This window comes from Astyanax mexicanus, chromosome 3 (genome assembly GCF_023375975.1).
Source record: "Astyanax mexicanus isolate ESR-SI-001 chromosome 3, AstMex3_surface, whole genome shotgun sequence".
Taxonomy (NCBI): Eukaryota; Metazoa; Chordata; class Actinopteri; order Characiformes; family Acestrorhamphidae; genus Astyanax; species Astyanax mexicanus.
Window position 1 is genome coordinate 27,025,085 of NC_064410.1, and position 27,688 is coordinate 27,052,772.

General features: G+C 39.6%; 1 protein-coding gene across 12 annotated transcripts; it reads left to right on the forward strand.

Annotated features, from left to right (window-relative positions):
- Positions 1-27,507, forward strand: ubap2l (ubiquitin associated protein 2-like). 12 transcript variants are annotated; one of them, XM_049476235.1, is made up of 30 exons: positions 1-116; positions 2,707-2,847; positions 4,604-4,681; positions 5,714-5,824; positions 6,354-6,528; positions 7,325-7,420; positions 7,514-7,559; positions 9,367-9,411; positions 9,866-9,972; positions 11,156-11,218; positions 11,337-11,389; positions 11,482-11,567; positions 12,334-12,514; positions 12,846-13,047; positions 13,331-13,650; positions 13,848-14,011; positions 14,608-14,728; positions 14,829-14,868; positions 14,962-15,157; positions 15,244-15,307; positions 15,438-15,774; positions 16,072-16,160; positions 16,934-16,987; positions 17,098-17,179; positions 17,546-17,766; positions 18,997-19,102; positions 20,800-20,945; positions 24,449-24,532; positions 24,625-24,819; positions 25,781-27,507. In XM_049476235.1, exons 2-30 carry the CDS (start codon positions 2,749-2,751, stop codon positions 25,874-25,876), a joined length of 3,657 nt encoding a protein of 1,218 aa, XP_049332192.1. In that variant the 5' UTR covers positions 1-116; positions 2,707-2,748; the 3' UTR covers positions 25,877-27,507. The 12 variants fall into 12 exon arrangements, with proteins under 12 accessions (XP_049332192.1, XP_022522545.1, XP_049332191.1 ...); XM_022666824.2 differs by lacking the exon at positions 1-116 and adding an exon at positions 123-294 and having other exon boundaries at positions 20,800-20,949; positions 24,465-24,532; XM_049476234.1 differs by lacking the exon at positions 1-116 and adding an exon at positions 123-294.
- Positions 27,508-27,688: the final 181 nt, after the last annotated feature.

Below are 27,688 nucleotides of genomic sequence, written 5' to 3' on the forward strand. Positions count from 1 at the left end.
CAGACGGTCTGCAGAGAGCTGAAGCGGAGCTGCGGGCCGGGCCGGTCACATGGTGGCGGTGTGCTGAAGCTGCAGTGCCTGGGCGCGCTTTGGGCGGCAGTGTGGAACACAAACAGGTAACGACGGACGCCGAGCCTGGCTTTATTGTCTGCGCGAGTCGGTTCGGCCTCGCACTCGGCTTAGGCGGAGCGCTCTAGGACTCGGAAGTTCGTGTTTTGGTTCTGGCTCGTTTGGGACGTCGATTTCGGGGCCCAAATTAGTCGCCAAAGTTCGAGGCATCCACAAGGGTTTCTGGTCAGTGCATCGTTTGTTTATCTCTTGTCGTCGCTGAAGGCCTTCGGGCCTCGGGCTCGAGTACAGAGACGGGCTGGAAATAGCGCGTCCGCTGCTGGAGCGGCTAGGCTGGCGACAGCGATGCTGATAGACGGAACAAACGCACCCAGAAAAAAACTTAGCCAGCTAGCTGTAGCCAGTTTAGGTGTTGCTCACAATTATTATGAATTACTACAGTTTATATGTGTCGGGCGTGTAACGACGTGTGTGCGGAACTCCGACGAGTGGTCGTGTGTCGGCTGGTAAACGCCGTGTTTTAACCGGTCGGCCATGAGGTTGAGGCGGTGAGCGGTGAAGCCGCCCCTGCCTTTAAGGGAGCCAGTTAACACTAGCCTAGCTCGCCTGCCCGCTGTAGCGCAAGGCTAACGAACTAGCTAAGGGTTAACGTTCAGCATGTTCACAGAACCTCAAAGTCTTTTAAAAAGGTCTTGAATAAAGTTAGTAGAAAAAACAGGCCATAATTCATCTTAAAATGTCTTTAATACGGTTCTTAAAGGCTTAAAAATGTCACAGTCAGTAAATAGCTAGCGTTAGCTATGTTACAACTCAAAATTCAAGCTTACCGAATTAATACTGTAGACAGGAGGAAGTGTAAATTTGACTAATTTTGCACAGAACGCTATTTTCGGCGTCAGAGCAGTTAACTAAATACATTTTTGTTCGTGAAAAACTGTTAACTTATGTTTTTAGAATATAGAATAGTCAGAACATACAGCAATAACAATGTAAGTCTGTGAATATAATATTAATGGGGTGCTTTTTGCCACTGTTACTGTGAAATTTTTCTTAATTTTGTTTCCGAGTAGTATTAAAAAGTCATACCTGCACTTACCCTGAACTTTACAGGTTTCAGTTATAGTAGACTACAACACACAGCGACAAGCTTTGGAGATTAATTGTGGACTTTTTGTAGTTTCTGTATGTAGTTTAGTTCCGCTAGGCTAGGTTAACTATATTCTCGTAATAAAACGTAGTTAGTTTAGCAGCCGCTTGTTGAAGTTAGGTTTGTGTAGGATAAGGTAACCAAGCCGACAACTTTTAAAGCAGTTTAGCAGGTAAGCTAAGCTAACTGACGCTTGCTTGCTAACGTTGCTAAGCTAGTTAGTTTAGCTAACCTAAGTAGATACGCTGGTGCTGGCTATGTTGTTTTTTCGCTGCTTTTGATTTCCTGGTATTAAATGAGGTGTAATTGGAGACAATAAAACTGTAGCTAGCTAGCTAACTATCATTTGTGAGTTACCGAAAATGTAGTGGTTGGTTTGTATTCTAGTTCTCTAGCTAGTGTAATCTAGTTAGCTAGCTAGTGTTCAGTTTCAGGAGCTTCAAATGTTAGCCTAGCAAATCTGGAGCTAGCTAAAGACTTACTATTAGCTAGCTTGGCTAACTCAGATAGCTCGCTCGCTGGCTACGTTAACTACCTACCGCTGGTTTGTGTTGTGTTTTACCAGCTAGGTCAGCTAACCTGGCGTTAGCTGGCTAATTAGGAACACGGATTCGCAGTTCTGTAGTTCGCTATTTGACTTAGTAAATGGGCTGCCGTGGTCAGCCAGTCCACTTTCTAAATATAAACTACACAGTGGAACCTCATCAAAAGATAAAATGAGAAACAAATGTCTAATTTAGCCAGACCGCATTCGATTTTAATCCGGATTGCTAGCGCGGTTAGCTACTCTTCCTGTTTGTGTGCGGCTTTCGGTATCAGACGAGGAGCCACTGCTTGTGTAATCAGTAAAAATACGGTTTTAGCACACCGAGCGCATTTATGGCTTGTTCGCAGCGGACGTGCAGCTTCAAGCTGGTGGTTGGCAGTGTGATGGGAGCTATGTGACTCCATCCACGTTTCGTACCGTCGCCTACTTCTCCTAGTTGTGTATCTATCAGCTCAATTATCCAGACTTGAGTGTGTTGTGTGTGCTGTAACTGAGGGGAAGGTTAACGACGGCGTCCATCTTTCGACCCCCGTTAACGCGTTTAAACCGGGTTAAGCTGATTACTTCAGTTTTTGGGGATATGCGGAGTGGGAAGTGCGCAGTTCTCACTTCTTTCCACCACCCCATTTCCTCGTGGTTGGTTGTGGCAGTCTGTTGAGTGATGCAGCCTTTTAAAAGCTGACATTTACATTAAATTGTTAAATCCTGTTTATGCATGGCTCTGGCTAATTTTATGTTGACAATGTCTTTCTTTGATTTGGCTGTGCATTTACAATTTTGCACTTACTTGGAAAGCCAAGAATGTAACTCATTATTGTAAGTCGCTTTGGACAAATGCATCTGCCTAATGTAATGTAATGTAATGTAAAGGGTTGTACATAAAAAATGCATTTAGCTGCCAGAGTATATGGCTCATGTGTGAATCTCCTTTCTCTCTCTTTAGGCGTTATTCCTTTGTAAATACTGTTATTTGTATATACTGTAAATGATGACATCGGTGGGCAGCAGCCGAAACCGGGGTAACTGGGAGCAGCAGACACAGGGTCAGACACAGAGCCAGTCTCAGCACAAGCAGAGGCCTCAGGTGAGTCTCTCTCTTCCCAAAAGTATGTCAATAGTATTGACAGTAATTACTCAGGAAGGAGTATTGATTCAAGTTGAAGCATTAACTCAAGCTTTTTACTCAAGTAAAAGTGAAAAAGTACTGCTTTGGTTTCCAAACTATTTATATGTATTGTATAACAGTAAAAGTAATGTAAAGACAAAATGACATTAAGGAGAAAAGCTTAGGCTGCACCACAGGAGCCTAAAGTGCACTACCTCCCTCCCCAAAACACATTTTTCTTATGTTATATTAAATTGTTAATGTTTAAAAATGTGGGATTTGCTAGTCTACCTGTTTTTAGCCTCATATGCCCATTAAAAATGAATGTATTTCTCTTGAACACCATGCCGTTTTCATTGGCATGATATTGTGCTTGTTTTCAGTTTGTTTTAGTGGTTTTCTCACACAGGAGGATGTGCAGATACACTTTTGTGGACAAAAGTATTAGGACACCTACAAGTGCTTTTATGAGGCTTTATTCCAAAACAATATACATTTAATATGGGGTTTGTCCTCCTTTAAAGCTAAAACAGCAGGTTTGGAGCTCTGGCGTTGTTGTCAGCAGAGCCTTGGCGACTTTTGTACACTATGGTCTTCAGCACTTGCTGCCCCACTCTGTATTATTACATGGCCTCCCACTTCTTTGTTGAGTTGCTGTGGTTTCCAAACACTTTTCGACTTGTCAATGGTGGTGGAATATGCTATGTCCCCTCTAGTATCTGAAAACTTTTCAGACCCAAAGCAGAACGTGCCAGTGGCCAATAACATGACCACGTTTAGACCTCTGTTGAACATGGTGAACATTGGTGAACATGCGATCATTTAACCTGTATTTTACTCAGAGCAGGAGTAAGGGTAAAAAACAGTCGTGGCCAGTACAGACATAAAAATCACAGTGGTTTGTAAAATTCATAAATTCTAAATTCATAATGTTCTATCAAACTAACTTGCTGGCAGTGATCTGAAAAGAGTGTACGTTTTAGTTAAAGGCTAGAAAAATAGTTTGATGTTTATATATTTTGAGTTTGTGGTTGGCTTGACATTTGTCTAGTGTCTTAATTAAGCTTAATAAACTTTCTGGAAGAGTTAATCTAGGTGGTAGTAACTAAATGCCCACACTAGCTTGATGAATTGAATCAGGTTTGATAGAAGAGGAAATTCACCAAACTATAAATACATCTAGTCCACAATGACCAGTTAGGCAGTATTGTTTAAGAGTGTAACCCCAGTATAGGAAATGATTATAAACAGTCAGTCCTGCGTATTGCTTCCTGAATGCTCTGCGCTAATTCCCTTCTTGCAATTAACTTTACTAATAGTCATTTTTCCACAATATGTTTGGTAATCCTTTGAGAATTGTTTGTCGTGCTATTTTTCTCATGCCTCCAAGTATCTTACTATGTAATCAACTTTACTTGTGGCACGAAACGTCAGATGCCAACTCAAAGTTGGTAATATTTTGTCTACTCCTGAGTGTACAGTGACAAATATCTTCCAAACTCACAGTAGTCTTAACCAACACAAATTTAGTACTAAGAAAAACTGTTGTAAGTCCACACATTGTAGAAAATAGTCCTCATGCTTGCTCTGTCGAATGCCAAAAATCACAAATGTAATCAGATTCTTATTGAAATAGGAAGGCTGAGTGAAAATTGAGCATGAGGTGAATGTTCAGAGAAATGTTTAAAATATCGCTGTGATGTATTTTAATTCTATTTTTATTTTGCTTGCCCAGGCCACCGCTGAGCAGATCCGACTCGCGCAGATGATCTCGGACCACAACGATGCTGACTTTGAAGAGAAGGTTAAGCAGGTGAGAATAGTCATTATTTTCTAAACTGTGAAATGGTGCTTATTCCTCAGGTACAGATTTTTTTTTTTATCCACTTCGTCTTAGTTTGAAATAGCGTGGCCCTACTCGGTGTTGATTCTCCATGATGTTGATTGTGTGTTTAAGATTGTTTTTTTTTTTATCATGGTCACTGCTGTGCTACATTTTAGTCACTTTCTTGCTCCCAAACAGTAATTTTTGAACAAGCTTATTTAGGGTAACATGGTGTGCTAAAGTAGGAAATTCAGTAAAATGCCCAGGGCAGGGTGTCTCCAGTACAAGGAGTGAGAAACAGTCATGTAAAATGTAAACAATATATAAAAATATAAATATATATAAAAATATGTTGATAGTAGCCTGGGAGTTACTCGGTTAGTCACTAAAGTTTTTTTTTCAGTAACTTACATTGCAGTGGAAACTTTGGAATGATTAAAAAAATGTTTAAATTATCTGTCTTTAGTGACTTCAGTTTGTTTATTCTGAAACTATTTAATTTGCTGGCATGATAAACTCTACTGAACAAGGTATGGACATTGTGTTTCTTTTATTAGAGTTCCTTTAAAGTTTCACTGAAATGTATAACATTCAATCACACACATGCTGAATACAGCAGAAACCCCTCCATAGCTCCCTCTATAGTGTTGAAGGGTGCAGTGTGTGGTAGAGTAAAGCTGGAGCTACTACCGGATGCTTTCTCTCAGTTTCTGTGTGAGTCAGAGAGCAACATAAAGCTCCAACACACGCTCATCAGGCTCAAAAACACTGAAAATGGCCTGGTTCTTTATCTTTGCATGCATGGTTTACTACATTTCAGCTTGTTTGTGACACTTCCAGGTCACTGTAGAAATATGTTCAGAGTCCTATTAAATGTTACTTATTTACAAACAATTCCAGCACCTTCTGTTATTTCTGATTGTGTTTTATTTTCAATAATTAAGAGTTAATTATTATTTTTATTGCCTGCTTATTATTTTTTTTTTACCTGCTTGATCTTATTTCTTGCTCATTGTCCAGCTGAGTGACATCACAGGAAAGGACCAAGATGAGTCAATGATTGCGCTGCATGACTGCAATGGAGATGTCAATAGAGCCATCAATGTTCTACTGGAAGGAAGCCCGGACACTGTGAGTTAAGGCCACTGGTCTGTAGTGGTCTTATGGTCAGTCTTATTTGTCATCTGTTTTTGTCGAGTCCTATTTAATGTTCTCAAGTGGGACAACTGTTAACTGTTTTCCTAAAAAAAATAACAGCACTGCATAATAGTATTGTTTAAGACTTTTTAATTTGTGTTAAACTCACTGACAGAATTGGCTGAAACAGTTTTGGATTAAGACAGTACATGCTTTTTTGTGTATCCATCATAAGCACGCCAGAACCCCTCCATAGCTTCCTCAGTAGTGTTGAAGGGGACAGTGTGTGCTAGATTAAGATCAGAGCTACTACCCGATGTTCTCCCTCAGTCTCTGTGTGAGTCAGAGAGCAACATAAAGCTCCAACAGATACATTTCTGATTTATCTAAATTGAGTACTGTGCTTACTCTTATTGACGTCTAAATAAGTGCATTTTTATAAGTAAAATCCACAGCTACGTTAGACCCATAACTTCATGTTCATGCACAAGTAAGATGATATTATTTCTGTTTGGTCCTTTAGGATTCATGGGAAATGGTTGGAAAAAAGAAAGGAGTGTCAGGCCAAAAGGAAAGTGGGCAGACAGATGGAGGAGAAGAAGGGAAGGAAAACCGGGAGAGAGGAGGGGAGAGAGATGTAGCACGTCGCCGAGGAGGGGCACCAAGAAGGGGCCGTGGAGCTAGTCGTGGGAGAGAGTGTAAGTCTTGTTGTCATGAGACACAGCAATGTGCAGGTTTGCACTATGTTATAAGAGCAGTTAAGATAAAATAAAAAGGAACATGATTAATTACTTACCTTAGATACAGTCTATCAGCAAACACCTGCTATCTGTAGTGCACAAGACAGTATTAAGAGAGATGCAAATAAAGAGATGCACATTTCAATTAAACCAATAGTGTCATTGTGGAGTCTGTAATTATATGATGCAGAACACAGCTGGTAAAAGTGCCTCGAATCAAATCAGATTTTCTCACCAAATACAAGGTTTACTTTAAGCTCACTGTAATTCTATTTATTTATTTATTTATTTTTACAGAGATCTTGCCCAAAATTATTATTATATTAGGTCTTATCTCACTTTGACACCACCCATCTTGTACTCATCTGCTGAGGTGTAGTTTTACTTGTACTTTTTTTTCCTTCTCCTCCCAATTTTTTTTTTTTTTTATAAATATAAATAAGTGAATTGAATCCAATTCATAATTATTTCTCTTTTGCCATTCACACTGCCACACAAAATGGCACAAATTTTTGGCTACTTTTTCCTTTGTGTAAATGTAGCCTAAACTCTTACTGATTTACTATGTATATCTCTATTTCAACATTGAGAGTTGATGACTGCTTGATTGATTATTCAGTGTTTGTGCTGTTAAGTCTCTTTACTCACATTCATTCTTGTATTCTCATCATTTGCATCTTCATTCCTTCCTCTTTGTTCATTTATTTATTGTTTTTAATTCTATGTTTTTCTTCTCTGCATCTCTCTTTTGCAGTCCGTGGGCAAGAGAATGGTCTGGATGGGTCAAAGACAGGTGGAGTGGCAGGTAGAGGGACGGAGCGTGGCCGGCGGGGAAGGGGAAGAGGGAGAGGTTGGTCTTTGGATTCCTTCTTACTGAAAGCAGAGCCCTTATTTAATTTGTCACTTATTTGGTCATAACTTATAACGTGTCTGATTCCTTCAGGTGGGGCTGGTAGGAGAGGTGGAAGGTTTTCAGCTCAGGGCATGGGGTAAGTTCACTACTTTAGTGCACAGCGTCTACCCACCTTTTCCATGTGCCCAACAAAATCCTTCAGTCTTTCATTGGGAAACAATCAGTTACTGCCAACTGTATAATTCATTCATATATTTTCAGTTCTTTGAAAGGAAGCTCATAGAACAGTGCAACAGTGTTTCTTTACACAGGGATCTGGGTTAGGCACAGTCATACACACAGTTACCACAACCAAACACTGCTAACTTTTTAAAAATGAGATGAGCTCTGACTTTCAATTTTTTTAGATGCTTGTGGACTATGTATACTACACATTGTACATGCGACACCATGCACCTTCCTGTAACTGTTTAGGATTAATCCCAATTCTGGTAGATCTAATGTCTAATAACCCCTGCATGTTAGACCTAGTTCTGAGGGTATTTAGGCCTGGTTTTCTTTTTCTTGTTCTGTAACCAGTGTTGAAGCATTTTGACCGTGTGGAGTGTGTATGTTCAATGTAGGGCTGCACAATGTATAGTTTTACCAATGTAGAGCAATAAACTCTTTGTAGAATGTCTATTTATTTATTTATTTTATATAAACTTTTAAGACTTAAAATACAACAATAATCACACAGCATTTTACATGACGTATATACCAGAATGTTATTTTAAAATTTTATTCCACTTGTTGATGTACAGATTGCAGTATTATCATAACATCTTTCATCCTTTTATATATCACAGAAAAAAAAGAAATATCACAATGTAATTTTTTTCCAATGTTGTGCAGCTTTAGTACAAACATTCCAGGTGTGTTTAAGTCTTCTGCATCATCTAGGTGTCTACTGTTTATCTCCCATGTTTGCTCACTGTTAACCTCCATTAGCAGATTTTACTTTCTAACATTGTGCACTGCATGTCTAACTTTTGTAGCAAACTTGTCATTTAATGTTTATTTTAAAAGCATATGTATTAATAGGGAGTTAATCCCACTTTGCTGCAGTAACAGCCTTGAATCTTCAGGAAAGGCTTTATCGATTGCTGTGAGGATTTGATTGTGTTCATCTACTAAAGCTAAATTTGTAAGACTAGGAGCTATTAGCTGTATAGATGATGGAAGCTTGAAATATCACTTCCAAACATAATGACTATTAAAACTGTATTTAGTCACTGCAGAGAATGCAGTTCCACTGCCTCACAGTCCAAAACTTAATACCACCGTTATCAGCAGTCATTGCTCAACAATCTATTTTTGCAGTGTCTGTAACATTTTGGACATGGTGTATCTTTTTAACAGTTCAAACTGGTAAGTAAATGGTTCAGCAGTCAAGTGCCTTCTTGCCATTTCAATGTGTAAAGAATGTAACCTATGTTCTTGTTTTGTTTTTTGTTTTGGGACCATTTTGTTTTTTTAGTCACCTAATTTTGTTAAAATATTTAGAAGCATACTAGTTTCAGTCAATTTGCAATTGGCAGCGTAGACAGTGACAGGAAGGATTTTAGGCCGTCACTTGATCTGCATCTGCTGTTGTTAGGCTTCATACTGAATGATGGCTTGTTAGTGTGTGTTTGGACTTTGCATGGGTTTTTTTTGGTTTGGAATTTAATCTAATTTATCTGAAACTGTGGCACAAGTTGAGACATATTTGCCTCTAATCTTTTTCAATTATCTGTGCCATTTGTAGCAGGCTATTGTATCTAATGTATGGCATTAAGGATAATTTGGGTTCATGTGCTTACAATTTTATACAGCTGAAAGTTAGATGCCACACCACTCTTAGTCCCTTGTATTTAGCCCTGTGTTGTGTTGCTTGTAACTGTCCCTGTTTCTTTCTAAAGCCAGCTTGATAAGGGCCCCAGATACGATTTGTCAGGGGATGAAAGGTGAGTTAAATGTCACTAGTTTGTCAGTATGCCAAACAAAATGTGTGGAACCAAACGTGGGGCAACCTGTGGGAAGGAGGGGAGGGGGCAGGTTTAGGTAGCAAAGAAGCCAGTGACCTGGAGGTTATTTGCCTCTCTGGTCTTGGACTTAAAATATTAAGCTACTGTAGTTAGCAGATTGCCTGTTTTTATGGATAGGAGGCATAGTGTTGAAATATTTATCTCTTAAGTGGTACCTTCACGTACCTTTTTGAAGCTGTTTTTTTACTGTATAGTTTTGGTTGATGTAGCTTGTGTAGTGTACTAGGATGGATCTGAGGGCTTGGATTGTTTCATTTTTATTTATTTATGTTTGAAGGGTCCTTCCCATCCTTACCCTCCCCCACTTCCCTGTTTTGTCATTAGTAATTGTGCTATCCAGTAATGGCCTCCCTCTTTGTCTCTCTTGTTGCAGTACGTTTAACCCAGCAGACTATGCTGAGCCAGCCCAGACAGAGGAGAGTTATGCTGGGGGAAGCACTTGGAGCAACACAGGCAACCTGGAACCAGAAGATGGAGCCAGTGTGTATCCCTTTAATACCCTTTTCTCAAGGCTAATTTATACACTTTTTACTATAAAAAAACTTCTATTTTAAACAATGTAGCAGTCACCTCCCACACACTTCTGTGTGTCCGTTATGTTGGCAGCGAACTTGATCAGTACATCAACTATAGGGCATCTCAAAGTAAAATGTTACAGTTCGTGTCCACTGGCTTTTTTCAACACATGTCGCCTTGCCGATCTTTCGGCTCTTCGCATGTGGGCGTTTCTGTGACGTTTTTTTATATTCAGAGGAAGCAACAGATGTTCATTATAAGTTTAAGATTTTTTTTAATTGAATCAATCTCACTGTAATCTAGAATTCTATAAATCCATATTCTAACAGTTTAGCTTTTTTGTGTTTAAAAGGCTGTTCTGTGTGTGGTGCTCCTATGTGTGTGAAGTCGCTGCCTGATGTTCTCTGATTGGCTGGACAAAGCGCGGCAGCCAGATTCATTTGAATAAAGTTGAGCTCTGCTAAACGTTTTCGCTGGAGGGTGGGGCTGCGCTGTGCTTAATGCAACGCAGCTCAGCATGCACTGCGACATGCAGCGGCTCTCGCTATTGAAACAGTCGGGATGTGTCAGGGCTTAAGTGCCAGAGGATACGGGCCTTTATGGACAACAAACAATTGATGTGGTCACTAATGTATTTACTAAGAAAGACAAAATAGTCAGACGTGGACTGACCAAGAACAAAAACTTACAGAAGAGAAAAATCTAGATAAACTTTTAATTGAATGAATCAATTCAAAGTTTATCTGGAATGTTTTCATTTTTGTCCGATAAATATTTGATGTGCCAATATGACTGTTTTTTTTACTGGCTACGTTGCCTCCATATTTAAGTGGTACCTCTGTGTCCATATGCGTACAAATGAACACAAAGCACAGATTGAAGGCTTTGTATGCATCAGTATTTAACATTGATTATAAATGAGCCTATATTATGTTTGGCTCCCTTTATTCTAACTGTGTTTATACAAAAATATTAGTCAGAATCGGCTTAAGATCTGTTAAGGTCACTTGTTGGACTCTGTGCTGCCTATACATAACTGTATATTTTTAATATCCTCATTCTTTTTTTTCTGGCTGCTCATCTGTTTTCTATTTGCCATTTTGGTCTTTATGGCTGTCTAAGAACATTTTGGTTTTACTTTTTTCAGCAGGACTTGAATTCACTGGAGGAGAAGGAACAAATTACCCCCAAAAGTTTGACTCTGCTCCTGGTAAGTGTGTCAGCCTTGTGTGTAGCAATCCCAAATTGGGAACTGATTTAGTTTTGTCTTCTTTAGTCATGTGGTTTAATGTGCCTTCTTCGTCTATCCTATCTATTTTCATTTTCAGGTGCTTGGAGAACTGCTACAGAAGAGTGGGGCACTGAAGACTGGAATGAGGATGTTAGTAATACCTTTTTTTTTTCTTCTTTTTTTTTGCTGGGCAAAAAAATAATTGTGCAATGTGTAATTTTCTTTCCTTGATGTGTCTGAAGTTGTCAGAGACCAAGATATTTACTGCCTCCAGTGTGGCTACCATGCCAATGCCTCAAGAGAATGTCACTATAACTGCTGGACAGAGGTATGCTAAAGAAATCCTTATTCTCAGATTACACAATGTTATATAATCTATTATGCTGAAAGCTAAAATGTGACATTTGTAGGAACAGTCATACATGAATTTTTTTAATCACCATACTTGACTGAAATGGCATTAAAATGGGTATAACTAGTGGACTATTTCATTGTCAGTCTGAAATGTGTTGCTGGCAGTGTTGCGTTATTGAAGTTAGCTAATGAGGTCATTCAGTCACCAAAATGTGCACCTTTTTATATTGAAGCCTACAAATGTGGCAAACCTGGATTTACTGTTACTGTTATACTGGTGCCACCTTGAATTTTCACACATGGTATGTTTAACCATTCAGACTTGCTTTGCTTTATTTCACAATGCAACTATATCTAATTCAGATGTTGTGGAGCACCTAATCGCTGAAATCATGTTAGGTGGCGTTAAAGGAGCCTAATAAAATTGATGTCTGATTTTTGTACAGCATTATGAAAAAACAACAAAAAACTTTGTGTTCTGTTTGTGTTGTTTTTTGTATACTGGCTGAATTTGGTTTTAAGACACGAGTCAAAATAAGTGTGACAACATTAGTACTAAACTACCTTGTGGTGATTGGTATTTTATTAGCTAGCTTGGAAGATCACTAACAACTACTTTAAAAATGCATAAACATATTTGAAAACGTTCATCCAATACCAAGATCTGATTTGATCCGTAGTATATCTGATGGATCAGTAAGGCAACTGCTGATTTTGTCTTTTTACCCACTTAATCACAGGATTGATTTGGCAGTATTGTTGGGCAAGACACCCCCTTCTTCCTCTTCTGAGACGGAGGCAGCTCCACTTGAAGCTCCTCAACCCCAATCTCTGTCTCAGTCTCTGGTCTTCAGCAACTCCAAACAACCTGCTTCACTCTCACAGCCCTCCTCAAGCTCCTCCTACAGTTCACACAGTGTGGTAAGGGAGTATTGAAACTGTTTTTGATCTTGTACAAAAATGTTCTGCATTTTAGCTTATTTGTTGATGTATAAAAAGTAATCATTTTTTGGGCCTTATTTTACCACAGAGGGGACTGTGGGAAGGGGAAAAAAGCTCTCTATTGTCTCTGAACTTTACTAGGAAGACTAGCAGAGCTTTTAGTTAGTTGTAGAATTTTCTTTTCATTTTTTGTTATAGCAGCAGCTACATTAAATGCTGAAGTCACATAAAAAAACTTGTTTGCCACCTGTCAAATTTTGTAATTAGTATTTATCTAGATCTAAATACTAAACACATTGTGTCCCACTAGGTGAGCATGTTAAGTAAAGGTTTTGGTGAGGTGGGAGACTCAAAAGGCAACAATGGCAGCTCTACCAGTGGTTCTCAGTTCCTGGAACAGTTCAAGACTGCCCAGGCTCTGGCTCAGCTGGCAGCCCAGCACTCTCAGAGCGGACCCCCAAACACAGGCCCATCCACCTGGGATACCAGCCCTGCTGCACTGGGACAGTATGGTAAGAGAGCAAAGAAATTTTTGGCGTGGACTGTTGTCCAATCTTGTCTTCAAGGGTCCGGTGTGGCAGCAGGTTTTTAATATAAACAACCAGCTGCAAAACCTGATTCCACTTGTTTAATCATTTTGTCAGTTTTTTAAAAACTCTTGACGTGCTTCTGCTCTACTGGAGTTAAAACCTTCAGCAACACCGAACATTAGACACACTATCCTAGAACATGCACTGGATATGTGGTGATGTTTCTTTATTTGTTGGTTTAATTCCTCCATGATGTTCTCCACAGATATAAAATCTCAGACAGATTCCTTAGTGCATAGTCCTTTCACCAAGCGGCAGCCCTACCAGCCCACCTCCACTGCATCTTCCATGATGGATGCCTTTCTGCAGGATAAAGTTCCTCCATCTACTTCTTCCCTGCCCTCCCAGGCGGCCCCCTCATCATCTTTGGCCCAGACTGTCTCCACCCCGCTCCCAAAGCCACCAGGACCTGCCTCAAGCCAGCAGATGTCTCCAGGACCTGCTGACCCACAGGCCTCTAGTCCCCTGCCTCTGCAACAGCATAAGCTGAAACAGCAGAAGAAGAGAACCTCCATTGCCACCAAAGTTAGTATTTTGGTTGGTTTTGCATTTATTTTTCTCTTTTTTTAACATTTTATTGCTTATGCTTTTTAGATGGTCTGGTAACCCAGGTTAGTTATTTTGATGCTTTGAAATGAGCAAAAACATATGAAGTAAATACGTTTCTATTGGTTTTATTTGTTTGCATCATATATACAATGAAATGTTTTCTTTGCTGCCAGATTCCTGCTTTAGCAGTGGAGATGCCTGGTTCAGCGGATATATCTGGACTCAACTTGCAGTTTGGAGCATTACAGTTTGGCTCGGAACCGGTCCTCCCTGAGTATGACTCCACTGCATCCGTTACCACCACTGCATCAGCAAACACTGCTCAGAACAGCCTCAGGTCTCAGTTCTTACTGCTTATATTTATACTATTTTGACAGTTGAACAAAAGTCCTACCTGCATGGGGTTAGTTTCTCTCTTATGAGGGTGGGGTCCTCTGTGATTTTATTCCCCTCCGGAATGACCATGTATGTTGTTTTTCTCAGACATTCTCTGAGAAAATTACAGGCTGAATTACCTACTGTTTTTTGCTGAACTCTGTGGTCCTCCGGTAATTTTAGTCCCATCTTGTGAGTTTTGTCACCTCACGTTTAATAAAATAGCTGTTTGTCCACTGCCATGTACCGTAATTACACTTTGAGCGAGCATTTCCACAGAGGTCTAAGTAAACACAACAGCAAGTGGAACACGAGATGTGACCGAGAAATTCAAAAACAACTCACTGATCCTTCTGTTTTTTCAATTGCAGTCCAGTACAAGAGTTTTATTTTTATCACTGAGTAAAAGTGTGAAATATTTTTTACAGACATCCTCCTGAGAAACTAATCCCATCTGGATAGAGCTTTTGTAAAAATGGGTAAACTGTTTCACAAAATACAATGCTTAACCTAATTTTTTAGTTTGTAGTAAATGCCGTTAATTTATCTGTGTTGTAGTGAGCAGGCCCCAGCCTTGTCCAACCCCACTCAAATGGATCTGTATGAACAGAGAACAAGTCAGACGCGGCGCTATCCACCCTCTCTCTCATCCTCACCACAGAAAGACATGCAAACCAAGGTACCTTGTTCTTCTAGGCATATTATCAGCCTGTGTCTGTGGATTTACTTATTCTGTATTTGTTATGAATAAAATTTTTGTATGTTTGGTATCTACACAGAATGGATTCACTTCAATACAGACAACACAGTCTCTGGAAGGTAAGATTTTTTTGTAGGTTTTCTACATCTTTTTTTTATCAGTCCTGGTTGGTCCTAATGTATGTTTGCGTTCCATAACTGTTCCTTGTACAGCTGCAGCAGGCTCTGCATTGTCTGTAAAGCCAACGTCTGACGCAGTTCCACCTTCCACTGTGTCAAATATAGTCTCATTAACAGACACAGCGTCAGGTCCCACTTCTCTGCTGACCACATCCCATCAGACACCTCTCGCTGCTCTTGGGCATGAAGACCCTTCTTCCAATTCGATTCCTCCTCCACAACACAACAAGTAAGCACTTTTCCAAACTGATCTTTGTTTTAGTGTGAAAGTGGTTGGAAAAGAATCTCTGAATGTTATTTTTATTTTTTCCTCAGTTCCATTCCTACACAACAGAACAGTTTGACGTCATCGGGCCGCACAAACAACACAAGCCTGCTGGTAAATATTGGTGCTTTTTCTGCTACTTCTTTTTGTCTTTTAAAGCAGGACTTCTTTTTCAGTGTGAAGTTCAGTGTTGATTGATTTTTTGTTAATTTCTGCAATACTCTTCTTTTTCCTTGCTTTTAAGCATTCAAGTGTGGATGGAGACTCCAGCCTGCACTCATCCTCATTCTCCTCGGTATCTGCAGTAGCCCCTTCTGTTGTCCCTTCCTCCGCCCCCTCTTCTTCTTCCACTGCCCCAGTCTCCCACAGCGCACCTGTTCCTCCTGCCTCTTCGTCTGTAAGCGCCGTTTCTGCCCAGTCAGGCTTGGGTCCGGTCAGCAGTTTGACTATGGGTCTCAACAGCACTGGTGGGGTCACCTCCATCGTTCCCCCAACAGCTGTTGCAGCTGCCTCGTCTTCAGTGGCATCAGCTACTGCTGCACCTTCATCAGCCTCTTCATCACGCAGCACAGCTGCCTCAGGTAAGAATATGCTGCAAGGAGGAACTTTAATTTCTGGTCACTTGTGGGCTGGTTCAGTAGAAGGGTTGGGGTCCTAATGGAAATTGGGCCATTTTTGACAAGTATTGTAGTGTTCTCTAGGGATGGCAAGTTTTGCTTTAACCTGTTTGGGAAGGAGTTTGGTACAGATATGGAAACACTTTTCAGTCAACAGTAAAGTGTTGCATGTCTGTATATAGGCCACATAGATTGTAGGTATGATGGAAATGCGGTTATTTGTTACTTAGTAGCATACAAATCTGTCTCAATTTCCTGTAGGGAAAGCACCTCCAAATCTGCCACCAGGAGTGCCCCCCCTGCTGCCTAATCCGTACATCATGGCTCCTGGCTTGCTTCATGCATACCCGGTGAGAATGTCCTTCGCTGTATTTTTGGTGGCCTCTTCTTTTTTTTTTCTCTCTCTTTTTTCTATGTGAACAAGTGATAACAATTACATATTCAAACCAGGTCAAGCAGATTTAAGGTTGTTTTCACACATACCTTCGTTAGTATGGTCTTTTGGACTTTAGTTTGCACCTAAATTTGATCCAGCCTCTGTCTAGATCCATCAAACCAAAGCACTTTTCTGACTCTGCACTGACTGTGCACTATGCACCTCAGTTTCAACTGACCTTGCTCAACCAGAAAGTGACGGATCTCGTAAAATGCTTTCAGTTGCTTGACAGTTGCTTTCATTCCCAACTGCTACCACTTACTTATAATATCAGACAGTTGACTGTGGAATATTTAGCAGTGAGGACATTTTATGACTGGACACTTTGCACAGATATCATTCTATCATGGTACCACACTGGAATTCACTGAGCTCCTGAGAGTGAACAATTTTTTCACTAATGTTTTGTAGAAGCAGTCTGAATGACTAGGTGCTGGGTTTTTATACACATGGTCATGAAACTGATTGGAGCTTTTGGCAGTATAGTGTAGGTGATGATGATGACAAGGAAATTCTTCAGTATTCTCAGTAAACTGCAGTGTGAAACCAAAACTAACCAGACTAGATGTAAATTGTAACAAACACATGAACTTTGCTCTGAATTCTGCTCTGAACTTTTCCTTAGTAATCTCTTGTTCTGAAATAACTTGTCACTATGTTGAAGGGTTACATATTGTTGTTTTTTAGCCCCAGGTTTATGGTTACGATGACCTTCAGATGCTCCAGACGAGGATACCACTGGTAAGGGTGTTAATAACTAGTCTTTGTTTGTATTGTGTGTTTTACAGATTTTTAAGTATTGGTTGCCTGTTCTTGAAGCAGCTAATTTTCAAGTATAAATCTCTCTCTAGGATTACTACAGCATCCCATTTGCTACCCCAACAACAGCACTTACTGGAAGGGAAGGCAGTTTGACTAGCAACCCTTATTCTGGTAATTGTTTTTCTTTTTTTCCTTGTTCTATTTCTCAAAACATGTTTGTGCTTGAGTATTTGACAATCGTTTTCAAAGGCCTGTTGTAAAAGAAAAATTTAGCTTGTTGGGCTGTTAATCTAAATATAATGCATCTCTCAATCATGCCAAGTATGGTTTTGACCATGTCTTGGATTCCTGTGACAACTCAGGGGAAAATGAGCAGCTATTCAGAAATACCCATCAGATCTACAGTGTTAAATCAGAAGCAAAATTGAAATATGATGGCTGGCATTTTTATTTATTTATTTGAATTTCTTTTTCCCCCCCCTGCCCCCTCTTCCACTGTTGAACCCTCATCAACTTTTCTCTCCTGTCCTCCCTTAGCTGGGGACCTGACAAAGTTTGGTCGTGGGGATACGTCATCTCCAGCCCCGGCGACTACTCTGGCTCAACCTCAGCAGAGCCAGACCCAGACGCACCACACCACCCAACAGCCCTTCCTAAACCCTGCACTGCCCCCTGGCTACAGCTACACCAGCCTGCCCTACTACACTGGTGTGCCTGGTCTGCCCAACACTTTCCAGTACGGTCCTGCAATGTTTCCGGTGAGAACTGCTTTATTGACTTGTAGAGGTGTGCCAAAAAATCGATTCACATAAGAATCTTGATTCTCATTTACTACGATTCAGAATCGATTTAAAATGTCCCAAAATCGATTCTGAGGGGCGGGTTTTAGACTGATTTTGGGCTGGGTATTTTTGTTGGACCTGGCAACCCTGGGGATAGCGCTTGTCCTTTCAAACGGAGATCTTCCAGACACACACAGAGCGTAGGTGTTTGAGAATCACCGGTAAGATGGCAGAACAAGCACTATATTACATTAGATTAACGTGTAGTTTCAATGTTTTATGGCAGAATGCTTCATAACAAGCATAAAAAAGATCGCTAGTAGTTAGTTTCAGTAACTGTTAGCTAGCTAACTAGCTAACTTTCCAGTTCCACCTTAAATAACGCTACAGGTGGCAGCGGGCTGCAGCATTTAAGGCGGAACGGAAAAATACAATAAGCTAATCAGAGCTAATTTCAGCTCCTCATCACAGAGGAATTAAGGAATGGACAATATGAATTAATTTCTCCACCTCCTGCCCCCTTTCTGAAGAAATACAACGACCTTAAATTAACTAGTTAATCAGCAGCTGCTCCTGAACTTTAGCGCTCCACTGCTATCATCACATCAGCCCAGCAGCGTCACCTGCACACCACCGCTAGTAGCCTGGTAATAAAGCAGTGTTATTTATTATTTATTTATTGTTCATTAACGTCATTGTGATATCCCAGTGATTCCTCTGTCACTGAGGACCCACATTCCTGCACATTTTATTGTTTTTGTAACACATTACCTGCTCCAGGACCAGTGTATATTATGGAGGGTTTTTTTTCAATAAGATTCATAAGCCAGAAGCAGAAATTTTTATAATTCAAATCGTTTTGAATCAAAAATCGATTTTGAATCGAATCGTGGCCCCCAAAATCGGAATCAAATCGAATCGTGAGATAGTAAACGATTCCCACCCCTATTGACTTGTGGAGTTGAAACACTTGACCTTCACAAATGTTGTTGTAAAGCTGATGTAAGTTGAAAAATAACGGATATTTGCTTTAAGGTTGTGATGGGTTTTTTTATTTATTTTTTTTCTTCTGCAAAAGCCTCTGATGGTCATCTTTAATCTATTGCATCTGTATAATGTACTTTTGTCAGTTTTAATGCAAGTTATTTTGCAGCAGTGCTGTCTCTGCAGAAGTGTCTGGACTTGTTTTTTATTTTGTTTCTTTAGGTTGCACCTACCTCCTCAAAACAACATGGTGTGAATGTTGGTGTCAATGCTTCAGCCACACCCTTCCAACAGGCTAGTGGTTATGGATCCCATGGATATAGCACTGGTAAGTTATGTAGCATTTTAGTTAATAATGGCTTCAGGTCTTTGTGTGTGTGTGTGTGTGTGTGTGTGTGTGTGTGTGTGTGTGTGTGTGTGTGTGTGTGTGTGTGTGTTTACATGCGTAGGGAAACACTCTAAATCAGTCAATGAATAAGTGTTTACACGTGTTGAGGTGTCTAAATCACACATTAGCCAGATATCGTTTGTTGTTCAATTGCTCTGTACCTTTAGTAGGGATGTCCCCGATATGATCATGTGATTGTAAATAGTGTCTGGTCGTGTAGTTTTTCAAAGGATCTGAATAAAGTGAAAATATCTGGATCACTGAGGTGTTGTAGTTCCATGAGTGGAAGAATCATTCAGGTGAGGCAAGTAGCAGTGAGTTCAGCTAGGGGCTGGTGTGCTAGGAAATCGGGACGTGCGGCATCACCTGTTATCGAGTAATCCAGCAAACTAGCTACCTACTGAGCCATCTACTACTTTTATCCTCGCTTCATTTTCCTCCAAACTGTCGACACACGATCACTGTGTGAACCCTTTCATACATGCACACTCAATATGCAGCTACACTAGTGTTTATTTCCTCCATTAAAACTGTTACACTCCGTTAAAAATATTCTTATCTAAAAAGCCTGAGACATTTTTAAGACAACTTGGATCGGCAGATACTCAAAATCAAATGAATATGAGCAATACAATGTTGTCGGGACATCCCTAATCTGTAGACGTAATAATGGCAGCGTCTGAGAAAACTACAGTAAATATGCAAGTTGGAAAAGTCCACAGGGATTAGTATTCAAACTAGAATTTTTTTTTAATATAGCATTCAGGGTGTGGTGAAACAAATAGTTAGGTAGTTGTAGGTGGATTTTGTTATGAATAGCAACTTTTCTTTCATTTTTTTTTTTAAGATTATTTGAGTACCTGATGGACCTAAATGTGCATTGTTTTTATATTTTACCCTTAAGACGTTTTAAAGAATGGCTACTGTATGTGCACAAAAGTAGCAAAAAGAAATGTGCTATAGGACAAAAATTGCATTACATTTATTGGCGAGTGGCTAGTCTCATTCTTTGCCTTGCCTTACATTGTAGCTGCTGCTTTCAGTGGCAGTGCTCACAATGATGACAGGGTGGTGAGGTTAGGTGTGGACCTGGTTTCAGGTGGTGGGTTTTTACATGCTTATCCACATGCTGCCTGCTTTTTCCTTTTCCAGTCATGTTCACCATGTGTTGGCAGTGTCTTCTTACTTTTGAGTTTTACTGCTTTACTCCATATACACTTTTTTGCTGTCCTATTTATTTCTTCCCTTAGTTAACAAAAAGGAAACTGTTAGTTTCTGCCTCCATCATTTATTCATTTACTATCCAAATTCTCGTTTTTTGTCTTCCCTATTATGTGGGATTTCCTCTTTAGTTGATTTCTTCTGTTTCAAATATCTTGATTTAGTTTTCTTTCTTTCCCCCCCATATCCTATCACTTTTTTTTTTTCGTGCATACACTGAACATTACTTCTGTTCTGTGCCCTTAACATAGAACACGCACACATTCACATGCGTGTGTGCACACCCTTTGCTTGCTGCTTTACTGCTTGTCCTCTTCCACTGCTCCACCTCCTCCTTTCCCCACTCCCTCCTTCTGGCCCTGCCTGGTGTGTGTCTAACGCTGTGGGGCTGTGGCTGTGTGTCTGACCGTTTGCAGGCTATGAGGATTTGGGCCAGGCTTCAGCTGGGAGTGGGGATTTCTGTAAGGGCGGCTATGGCACCGCTGTGGCTGCCGCTGCTGCTGCCGCCGCCGCCGCTGCTTCTGCGCAAAACAAGCCCGCCAGCTCAGTCACCGCGCCGGGAGTTGGTGAGTGTAGTCTCACGCCAAATCCCACTTTTCCCTCCCTCTTTATTTTTTCTCCCCCCTCCACCCCTCCCTCTGTCACTGCCACTAACCTCACCAGGGGAAGCTTGATGAAGCCATGGCATGCCACCTGAGCGCCACTGATCCTGTCCTGGAATTTTGGCAAGAAATTTTAGCTTTTGTAGTTTTTAATTCAGTTCTGATTGAGAAACTTTTCACATCTTGCAATGTGACAACAAATCAGGATTGTTATATCGTTCAGCCCATTTAGAAATTAACTTTGAATATTTTTTTTGATGGATGCCAAGTCTAGGCATATTTAAGTGAATTGGTGGGATTACTACACACATATATACAGTTGCGTAAGCCTATGTGCACAGTTAATTTTCTAACCATCTAAATAGAATTTAAAATAATATGAATGTTAATAGCTTCATTTTTATTTATTTAAAGCTGTGAATTTGTTGTGGGTTGCAAACTGGATTAGAACTTTGCCAACCGTGGAGTGAAGTGAATTGTGATGTCTGATCATAGTTAAAATTAATTAATTGTAAAAGGAGGAAAGATACGCAGGTTTTGTATCTAATTTTGAAGTTAGTTTTGTAAATACTATTTTGTGTCAATCTCAGAAGTAGATTTTGTTGGCTTCATGTTTATTACCTGGTGTATCTTAACTGGTGAGCTTCTTCGGTACACATTGTAGAAAACTTAGTGTGTTCAAAGATCTGTCGGGTAAATCAGGGCTTTCCTCAGTTACAAACTCTGAGACTGTTGTGGAAAATGTTGTAAAAGTGGGAGGTTAAGTGAAACAGAGCTGTACTCTGCTCAGATCAGGGCAAATGCTTTGAAACCAACATGCTTTAGTTTGAGCCAGTAAAGAAAATGAAGAAACTGTGTATAAATTACTATAATTTCCAAAGTTATGGTAAAAGTCTTTAGTTTTTACAAACTCCTTTTAAATCATTATATCCTGTAAATGGCCTGTTTGAGTCACTGCACCATATGAATGGATAACATAATTGAAGGTACAAAACAGGGCAGCCAGACATACAGTAAGGAAAATAAGTATTTGAACACCCTGTGACTTTGCAAGTTTTCCCACTTAGAGAGACATTTAAAAGAAAAAGAATAATCCGGAAATCACAATGTTTGTTTTTTGTTTACTAATTTATTTGTGTGTTCCTGATGCAAATAGGTATTTGAACAGCTGCCAATCAGCAAAAATTCTGGCCCTCAAAGTCCTGTTAGTCTGTCCCTAAAAGATCCACCTCTAGTCCATTTATTATTCTAAATTAGATGCAACTGTTTGAGATCTTTAGCTGCATAAAGATACCTGTCTACCCCAAACAATTAGTAAGACTCCCAACTACTAACATGGCTAAAGCCAAAGAGCTGTCTGAAAACACCAGAGACGAAATCCAGGCCCGTCTTAAGTTTGCCCATGACCATTTGGATGATCCTGAGGAGTTGCACACATTGTGTGATTTTTATTTTATTTTATTTTTTTTTACAGTTGTTGCTTATACTGTAGTGTGTTTCCAAATTTGTGCCACCTCTGATTTAATTAGAATCACACTCATTCAGTATACATATTTATTTCTGATATTTTTACTGCATATTTTAACCGTAAAGTCTTTAATTAAAAATGTCCTCCCTCTGTTTCTCAGTTAGTGGCACTGTTTGTGTGTGGTATTGCCATCTAAATCCAACACTATTGTGCTTGTTACTGATGATTTTCTGGTTATAGCCTTGTTCCTGTATACCTAATAATTCTAACATTGGTTTGTTACAATAGCGTGTGTTTCCAAGATAGCTGCTACAAATAATCTGTTAATACGGGTCTACTCATTTGTAATGACCAGGGGTCACAGTTCTGCCCTGAAGAGCTACAGCCATCTTCAGTCTCTAGGCTACGTTCACATTACCAGGCTGAAGTGACTCAAATCTGATTTTTTTTTTGCTCAATGTGGTTCAGATCTGATTTATTTGTTTATTTATTTATTTATTTATTTATTTTCCCCATGTGTGAACGTGTCAAATCCATTTTTTTTCCTAATCTGATCTAAATTACGTTTATGTGTGGTCCTTAATCGGATACGTATCTGATTCGTGGACATGCAACGTGAATGTGAACGATCAAAACGGAATTAATGCGTCTTTTTGCTTTTACGCATGCACTTTGTGCTTCTCTCTCGTACCCACACATCTCTTGGTGCAGCTATAGCTGCAAAAACAGCAAAAGCAAACCATCTGTCCTTTTTTTCACTTCCTCGACCTGAGCATGTACTTCAGACCAGCTGTTTGCTCTCCACTCCGGCAAAAGATGCTCCACATATGATCTGCTAACATCCATTTCCCTTTATAAAGCTACGAGTCAACTTTCAAATATGATGTTTTTTTGGTTGCTTGTGAAAAAGGCAATGTTCATACACGTATCAATGTGTGCATATGTGAGGTGTTTCAGGGACAGATTTGTTCACATTACACACAGATACAGGTCACTTACATTTGTGAATGTAAGCCTTCAATCAAGTATGATTTGAGCAATGTGGCTTTTAATGTGTATGTAGTAGGGGTGTCGAAATTATGTCATGGTCTCGAGCCTCGAAGTCAAAAAAAGGATCGATGATCCCTCCCGCAAATGACGCAGCATGCTACGTAAATGGCGCAGCACACTGTAGCCGACGCCACGGACATTGTGACAGCTCAAAGAGCAGACCTTTCTCCAAAGAAAGTGGACATTCACATCTTAAAGAAAAACTTATAAAAATATAAATGTTTTGTCTAGACTTAAATATAATGGATTTGGTACCTTAAGGAGCCTCTTTCTCTCAGATAAAGTTAATAATATATCTTAAAAAAAAAAAAAACGTCATTCTCAGGGACCCTGACACATTGCTGTTTTAATAGTGCAAAACTGCTGCTACCAAAAAAAGCCACTAGATGGCATTACATATATATTACAAATTATTTCAATTTGACCATTAGTGCCTAATATGGTGTATTACAGATCACTTTGCGTTACTTATATCAAGCCCACCTTTTGAAATAAGATATTGTAAATTTGATGAATCAAACTAATGACTGACCATAGACTAATCTAAAACTGGCATAGGCCTGGCAGAGGCCTAAAACTGGCATAGGCCTAAAACTGGCATAGGCCTAAAACTGGCATAGGCCTCTGCTGTAAAAAAAGAAAATCAAGAATCGAATCGTGACCCTAAAATCAGAAATAAAATCGAATCGAGGATTTAGAGAATCGTGACACCCCTAGTACGTAGTCTAATACACCCCATTCAGCTGACCAAGCTCTCCTGAAGGCAGAAATTAGATCAGGTCAGGGGAATAATTACTTTGTAGAGCTGAACATTTAAGCGGGAGCAGGGTTGGTGAATCCTATTAGATACATAGTCTTTTCTTTTGAGTGAAGCTTCAGTGTTTGTCTATTGTGTTTAGCAGAGGTTCTGTTAGAATAACACTGTGGCTCTTTGCCTTTGTGTGTGTTGGCTTTCCCTCAGGTGTTTCAGTGACCTCCAGCAACACTGGAGTCCCTGACATTTCAGGGTCTGTTTACACGAAGACACAGGTGAGTCCAGTATAAACAAATTCTTTATTATTTCTTTTGTGACACTTTTTTCTGTGTTTTTTAGTGTTGATCTTTTCTATTTTTCTTTCCAGTCATTTGACAAGCAGGGTTTCCACACGGGGACACCTGGCGCCTCCTTCAGTCTGCCCTCAGCATTGGGCAGTGGTGGTCCAATCAATCCTCCGGCTGCAGCTGGCTATGCTCCTGCCCCATTCATGCATATTTTGGCTCCCCATCAGCAGCCACATTCCCAGATGTTACACCACCACCTACAGCAGGATGGACAGGTGAGGAGCCACCATGACTATTTTAGAAACTCTCTGAAGTAATGCATAAAAAACCTGACCAATTGGTGGTTGCATTAAATTACAGAGAAGAACAATTGTTAATCACAGTAACTTTGCAATGAACAATATTGTATTTCATGCTATTATCAGTACCACTGACATAAATGGTCTTCGATGGCCATGATCTTACTTTGTTTAAAGAGCCTTAAGATTTTGATAATGTTTATGTTCATCCATTTAAATTTGAATATAAAAAAATAAATATCCTACAGACATAAAATATTTGCCTAGACTTAAACACCAGAGTGAGATCAGTTTGTTAATACATTAAACAAGGACCATATAAGTCCTATAAAGAGAGACCAGTCTGAAGTAGCAATGGGAGGTTAATAATTTTTTTTTATTTAATGTAATCCTCAGAATGGTGTAATAGAGATTGTACATCTTTATATATAGTAGCTGCAGAGAGAATCTCAATAGACATTTTGCTTCTTTTTTTTCCACAGATTTTCACATTGTACATGTTTCCTAAACTTAAATACAAAAAAGTTTCTGGTTGCACCATGTTTAATATTTATTTATTTTATTTTTTCTACAATATTGCCCAGCCCTTGTCTGAAGTTGAATGTCTGAATGACCCTGCAATTTTACTGTGGAAATTTAAGATTTATCAGACAAGGATTTATAAATTTTGTTTTTCCAGCTCCATCATGTCCACTCCAATAAATCCTGCGTAGTCTTTTGCAGTTGTAGCCTGTCCAACTTGAGGGAAAAATGTGTTGTGAATTTGAAAACATCTTTTACAATTTTGGCACCTCAAATCAGTCTGACAGAATTTTCACACTCTATTTACATCTATAGATGTGCTGCTCTGTTTTTCTTCTTCCCTTTTTTTATTATCGGTCTGTGTTTTAAAGTGTCTGTTTCTCTATCTCTCTCTCTCCCCACCCATCTGTTTCAGAGTGGCTCTGGACAGCGCAGTCAGAATGCTTCCATTCAGCAGAAGTCCCAGATCAACAAGTCTGCTTACAACAGCTATAACTGGGGAGGCAATTAACCCTCCCGATATTCCAATGTGGTGTACGACAGGCTAAATTAGGGGACCCTTTTCTTCCTCCCTAAAAAAGAAAAATAAATCCCCTCTTTGCGCCCTTCTTCCACTGCCCCTCTCGCCTCTCCCTGTCTAGTGTCTCTGCAGTACCATCTTGCACCAGTGGTGGTGCTGTACTAAGAGGTAGCACTGTGGAGAGGGGCAGGGTGGCCAGGGGAGGAGGAGTCTTAAAGAGGAAGGGGTTTGGAGGGTGTATGGTTCTAGTAACTTAGGCCTTCAAGAGCCAAGTATTGAGTGTTTGGAGTTTGTATTGTGTTAAAAAAAAATGCCCCAACCCCTTCTCTCGTTCTGTCATATGTAACATAGAGCTGTTTTCTAAAGGTTTTTTTTCTTATGGATGTTAATTTTTGGAAGGACTGGGGATAATGGGAGAGAAGTTGAGGGTTTTTGTTTGGGCGTTCCTCTGTTGGTCTCTCGCTCGCTCTCCCCTTCTTTCCCACTCTTCTCTACTTTGCACCCTGCTTGGGCTATCAGTTTTCAAACCCAGATACACCATCTTAGTGGTTGTGTGTGTGTTTGGGTTTTGTTTCCCTATCTTTTTTTTTTTTTCTCCTTCCTTGTTAGGTTTTTACCAATTTTTATTTTTGGGGGGAGGTATTGCGCTAGATCGGCTAAAGCAGTTGTGGAGTTTATTTTTTACCAAATATAAATATATAGATATATAAAAATGTATACGAGGGCACAAATATGTTGGATATGTTTCAAGTGTGGGAGTGTTCTTTTTCTTTTCTTTTTTTAAGTACTTTTTTTTTTTTTTTTTGTTTTCTTTGGTTTTCTCCCCTACATACACGAGTCTCTAATAAGGGTGGCCATTGGTGTGTGAATGTTGGACTCACTTAAAATAAACCCTTTGAGCCCGTAATTATTGTACAGGTTTGGAATGAAGAGGACACTGGTCATATGCATACTCGAGCTCCTTTCTATGAAGCATCCCAGTGTATTGTTTTCCCTTATTTTTCATCCCGTTGCTCTGTTTTGTGTGGGTGGGAAAGGGTAGGATAACCTGGCATGACTTCTGGCCTCAGAGGCATCACAGCGTCTCTGCTGTTGGACAGATGCTGTGAACTGGACAGGTCAGAATATCCGTAGGTCGCTCTGTATGTGCAAATATGTTGGCATACATTTTGTTTTTGTTTAATTTTATTTTTTAATTTTTGTTTTCTTCTGACATTATACATTGCAATCTTCTCCCTCTCCTTAGAGTCATCACCTTTCCCCAAATATTATTTTATTAATATTATGATAATTAGGAAAGTACTGATGGAGAGAATTGTATTATGGGTTTCCTTTTTTGTCAGTGACTTTTCTTTTTGTACTGTGCGTTTTAAAAAAAAAAAAATTAAATGGATAAACTTGTCTTGTACATATATATATAAAAACACAAGTACTGTAGTCCATGTTTGTTCAATGGCTTTTTTCCTCCCCCTCTCAATTCACTTACACACAGACTAAACATTTTTGTTTCATAATGTTTTTTTTATTTTGTAAAAAATATATATATTATAAATATTAAGTAAATAAACAGGAAAAAGACATTTTCATCATTTTGGATGTGAATGTCTTTTTTAAGAAAAACACTTTTCTGGATGTCCCATGCTTTCTAAACAGTCCTCACTTCTGTGCTAATCTGAAGAAGATCCCAGATTTGCTCAACACCTGGACAGCTCTTGCTTTTACCTTATGTTGCAGGTTTGGGATTTGCATGTTGCGTTTCATGAAAAAAGGTATTTAAAGTGATTTGACCACACTAAGTACTTG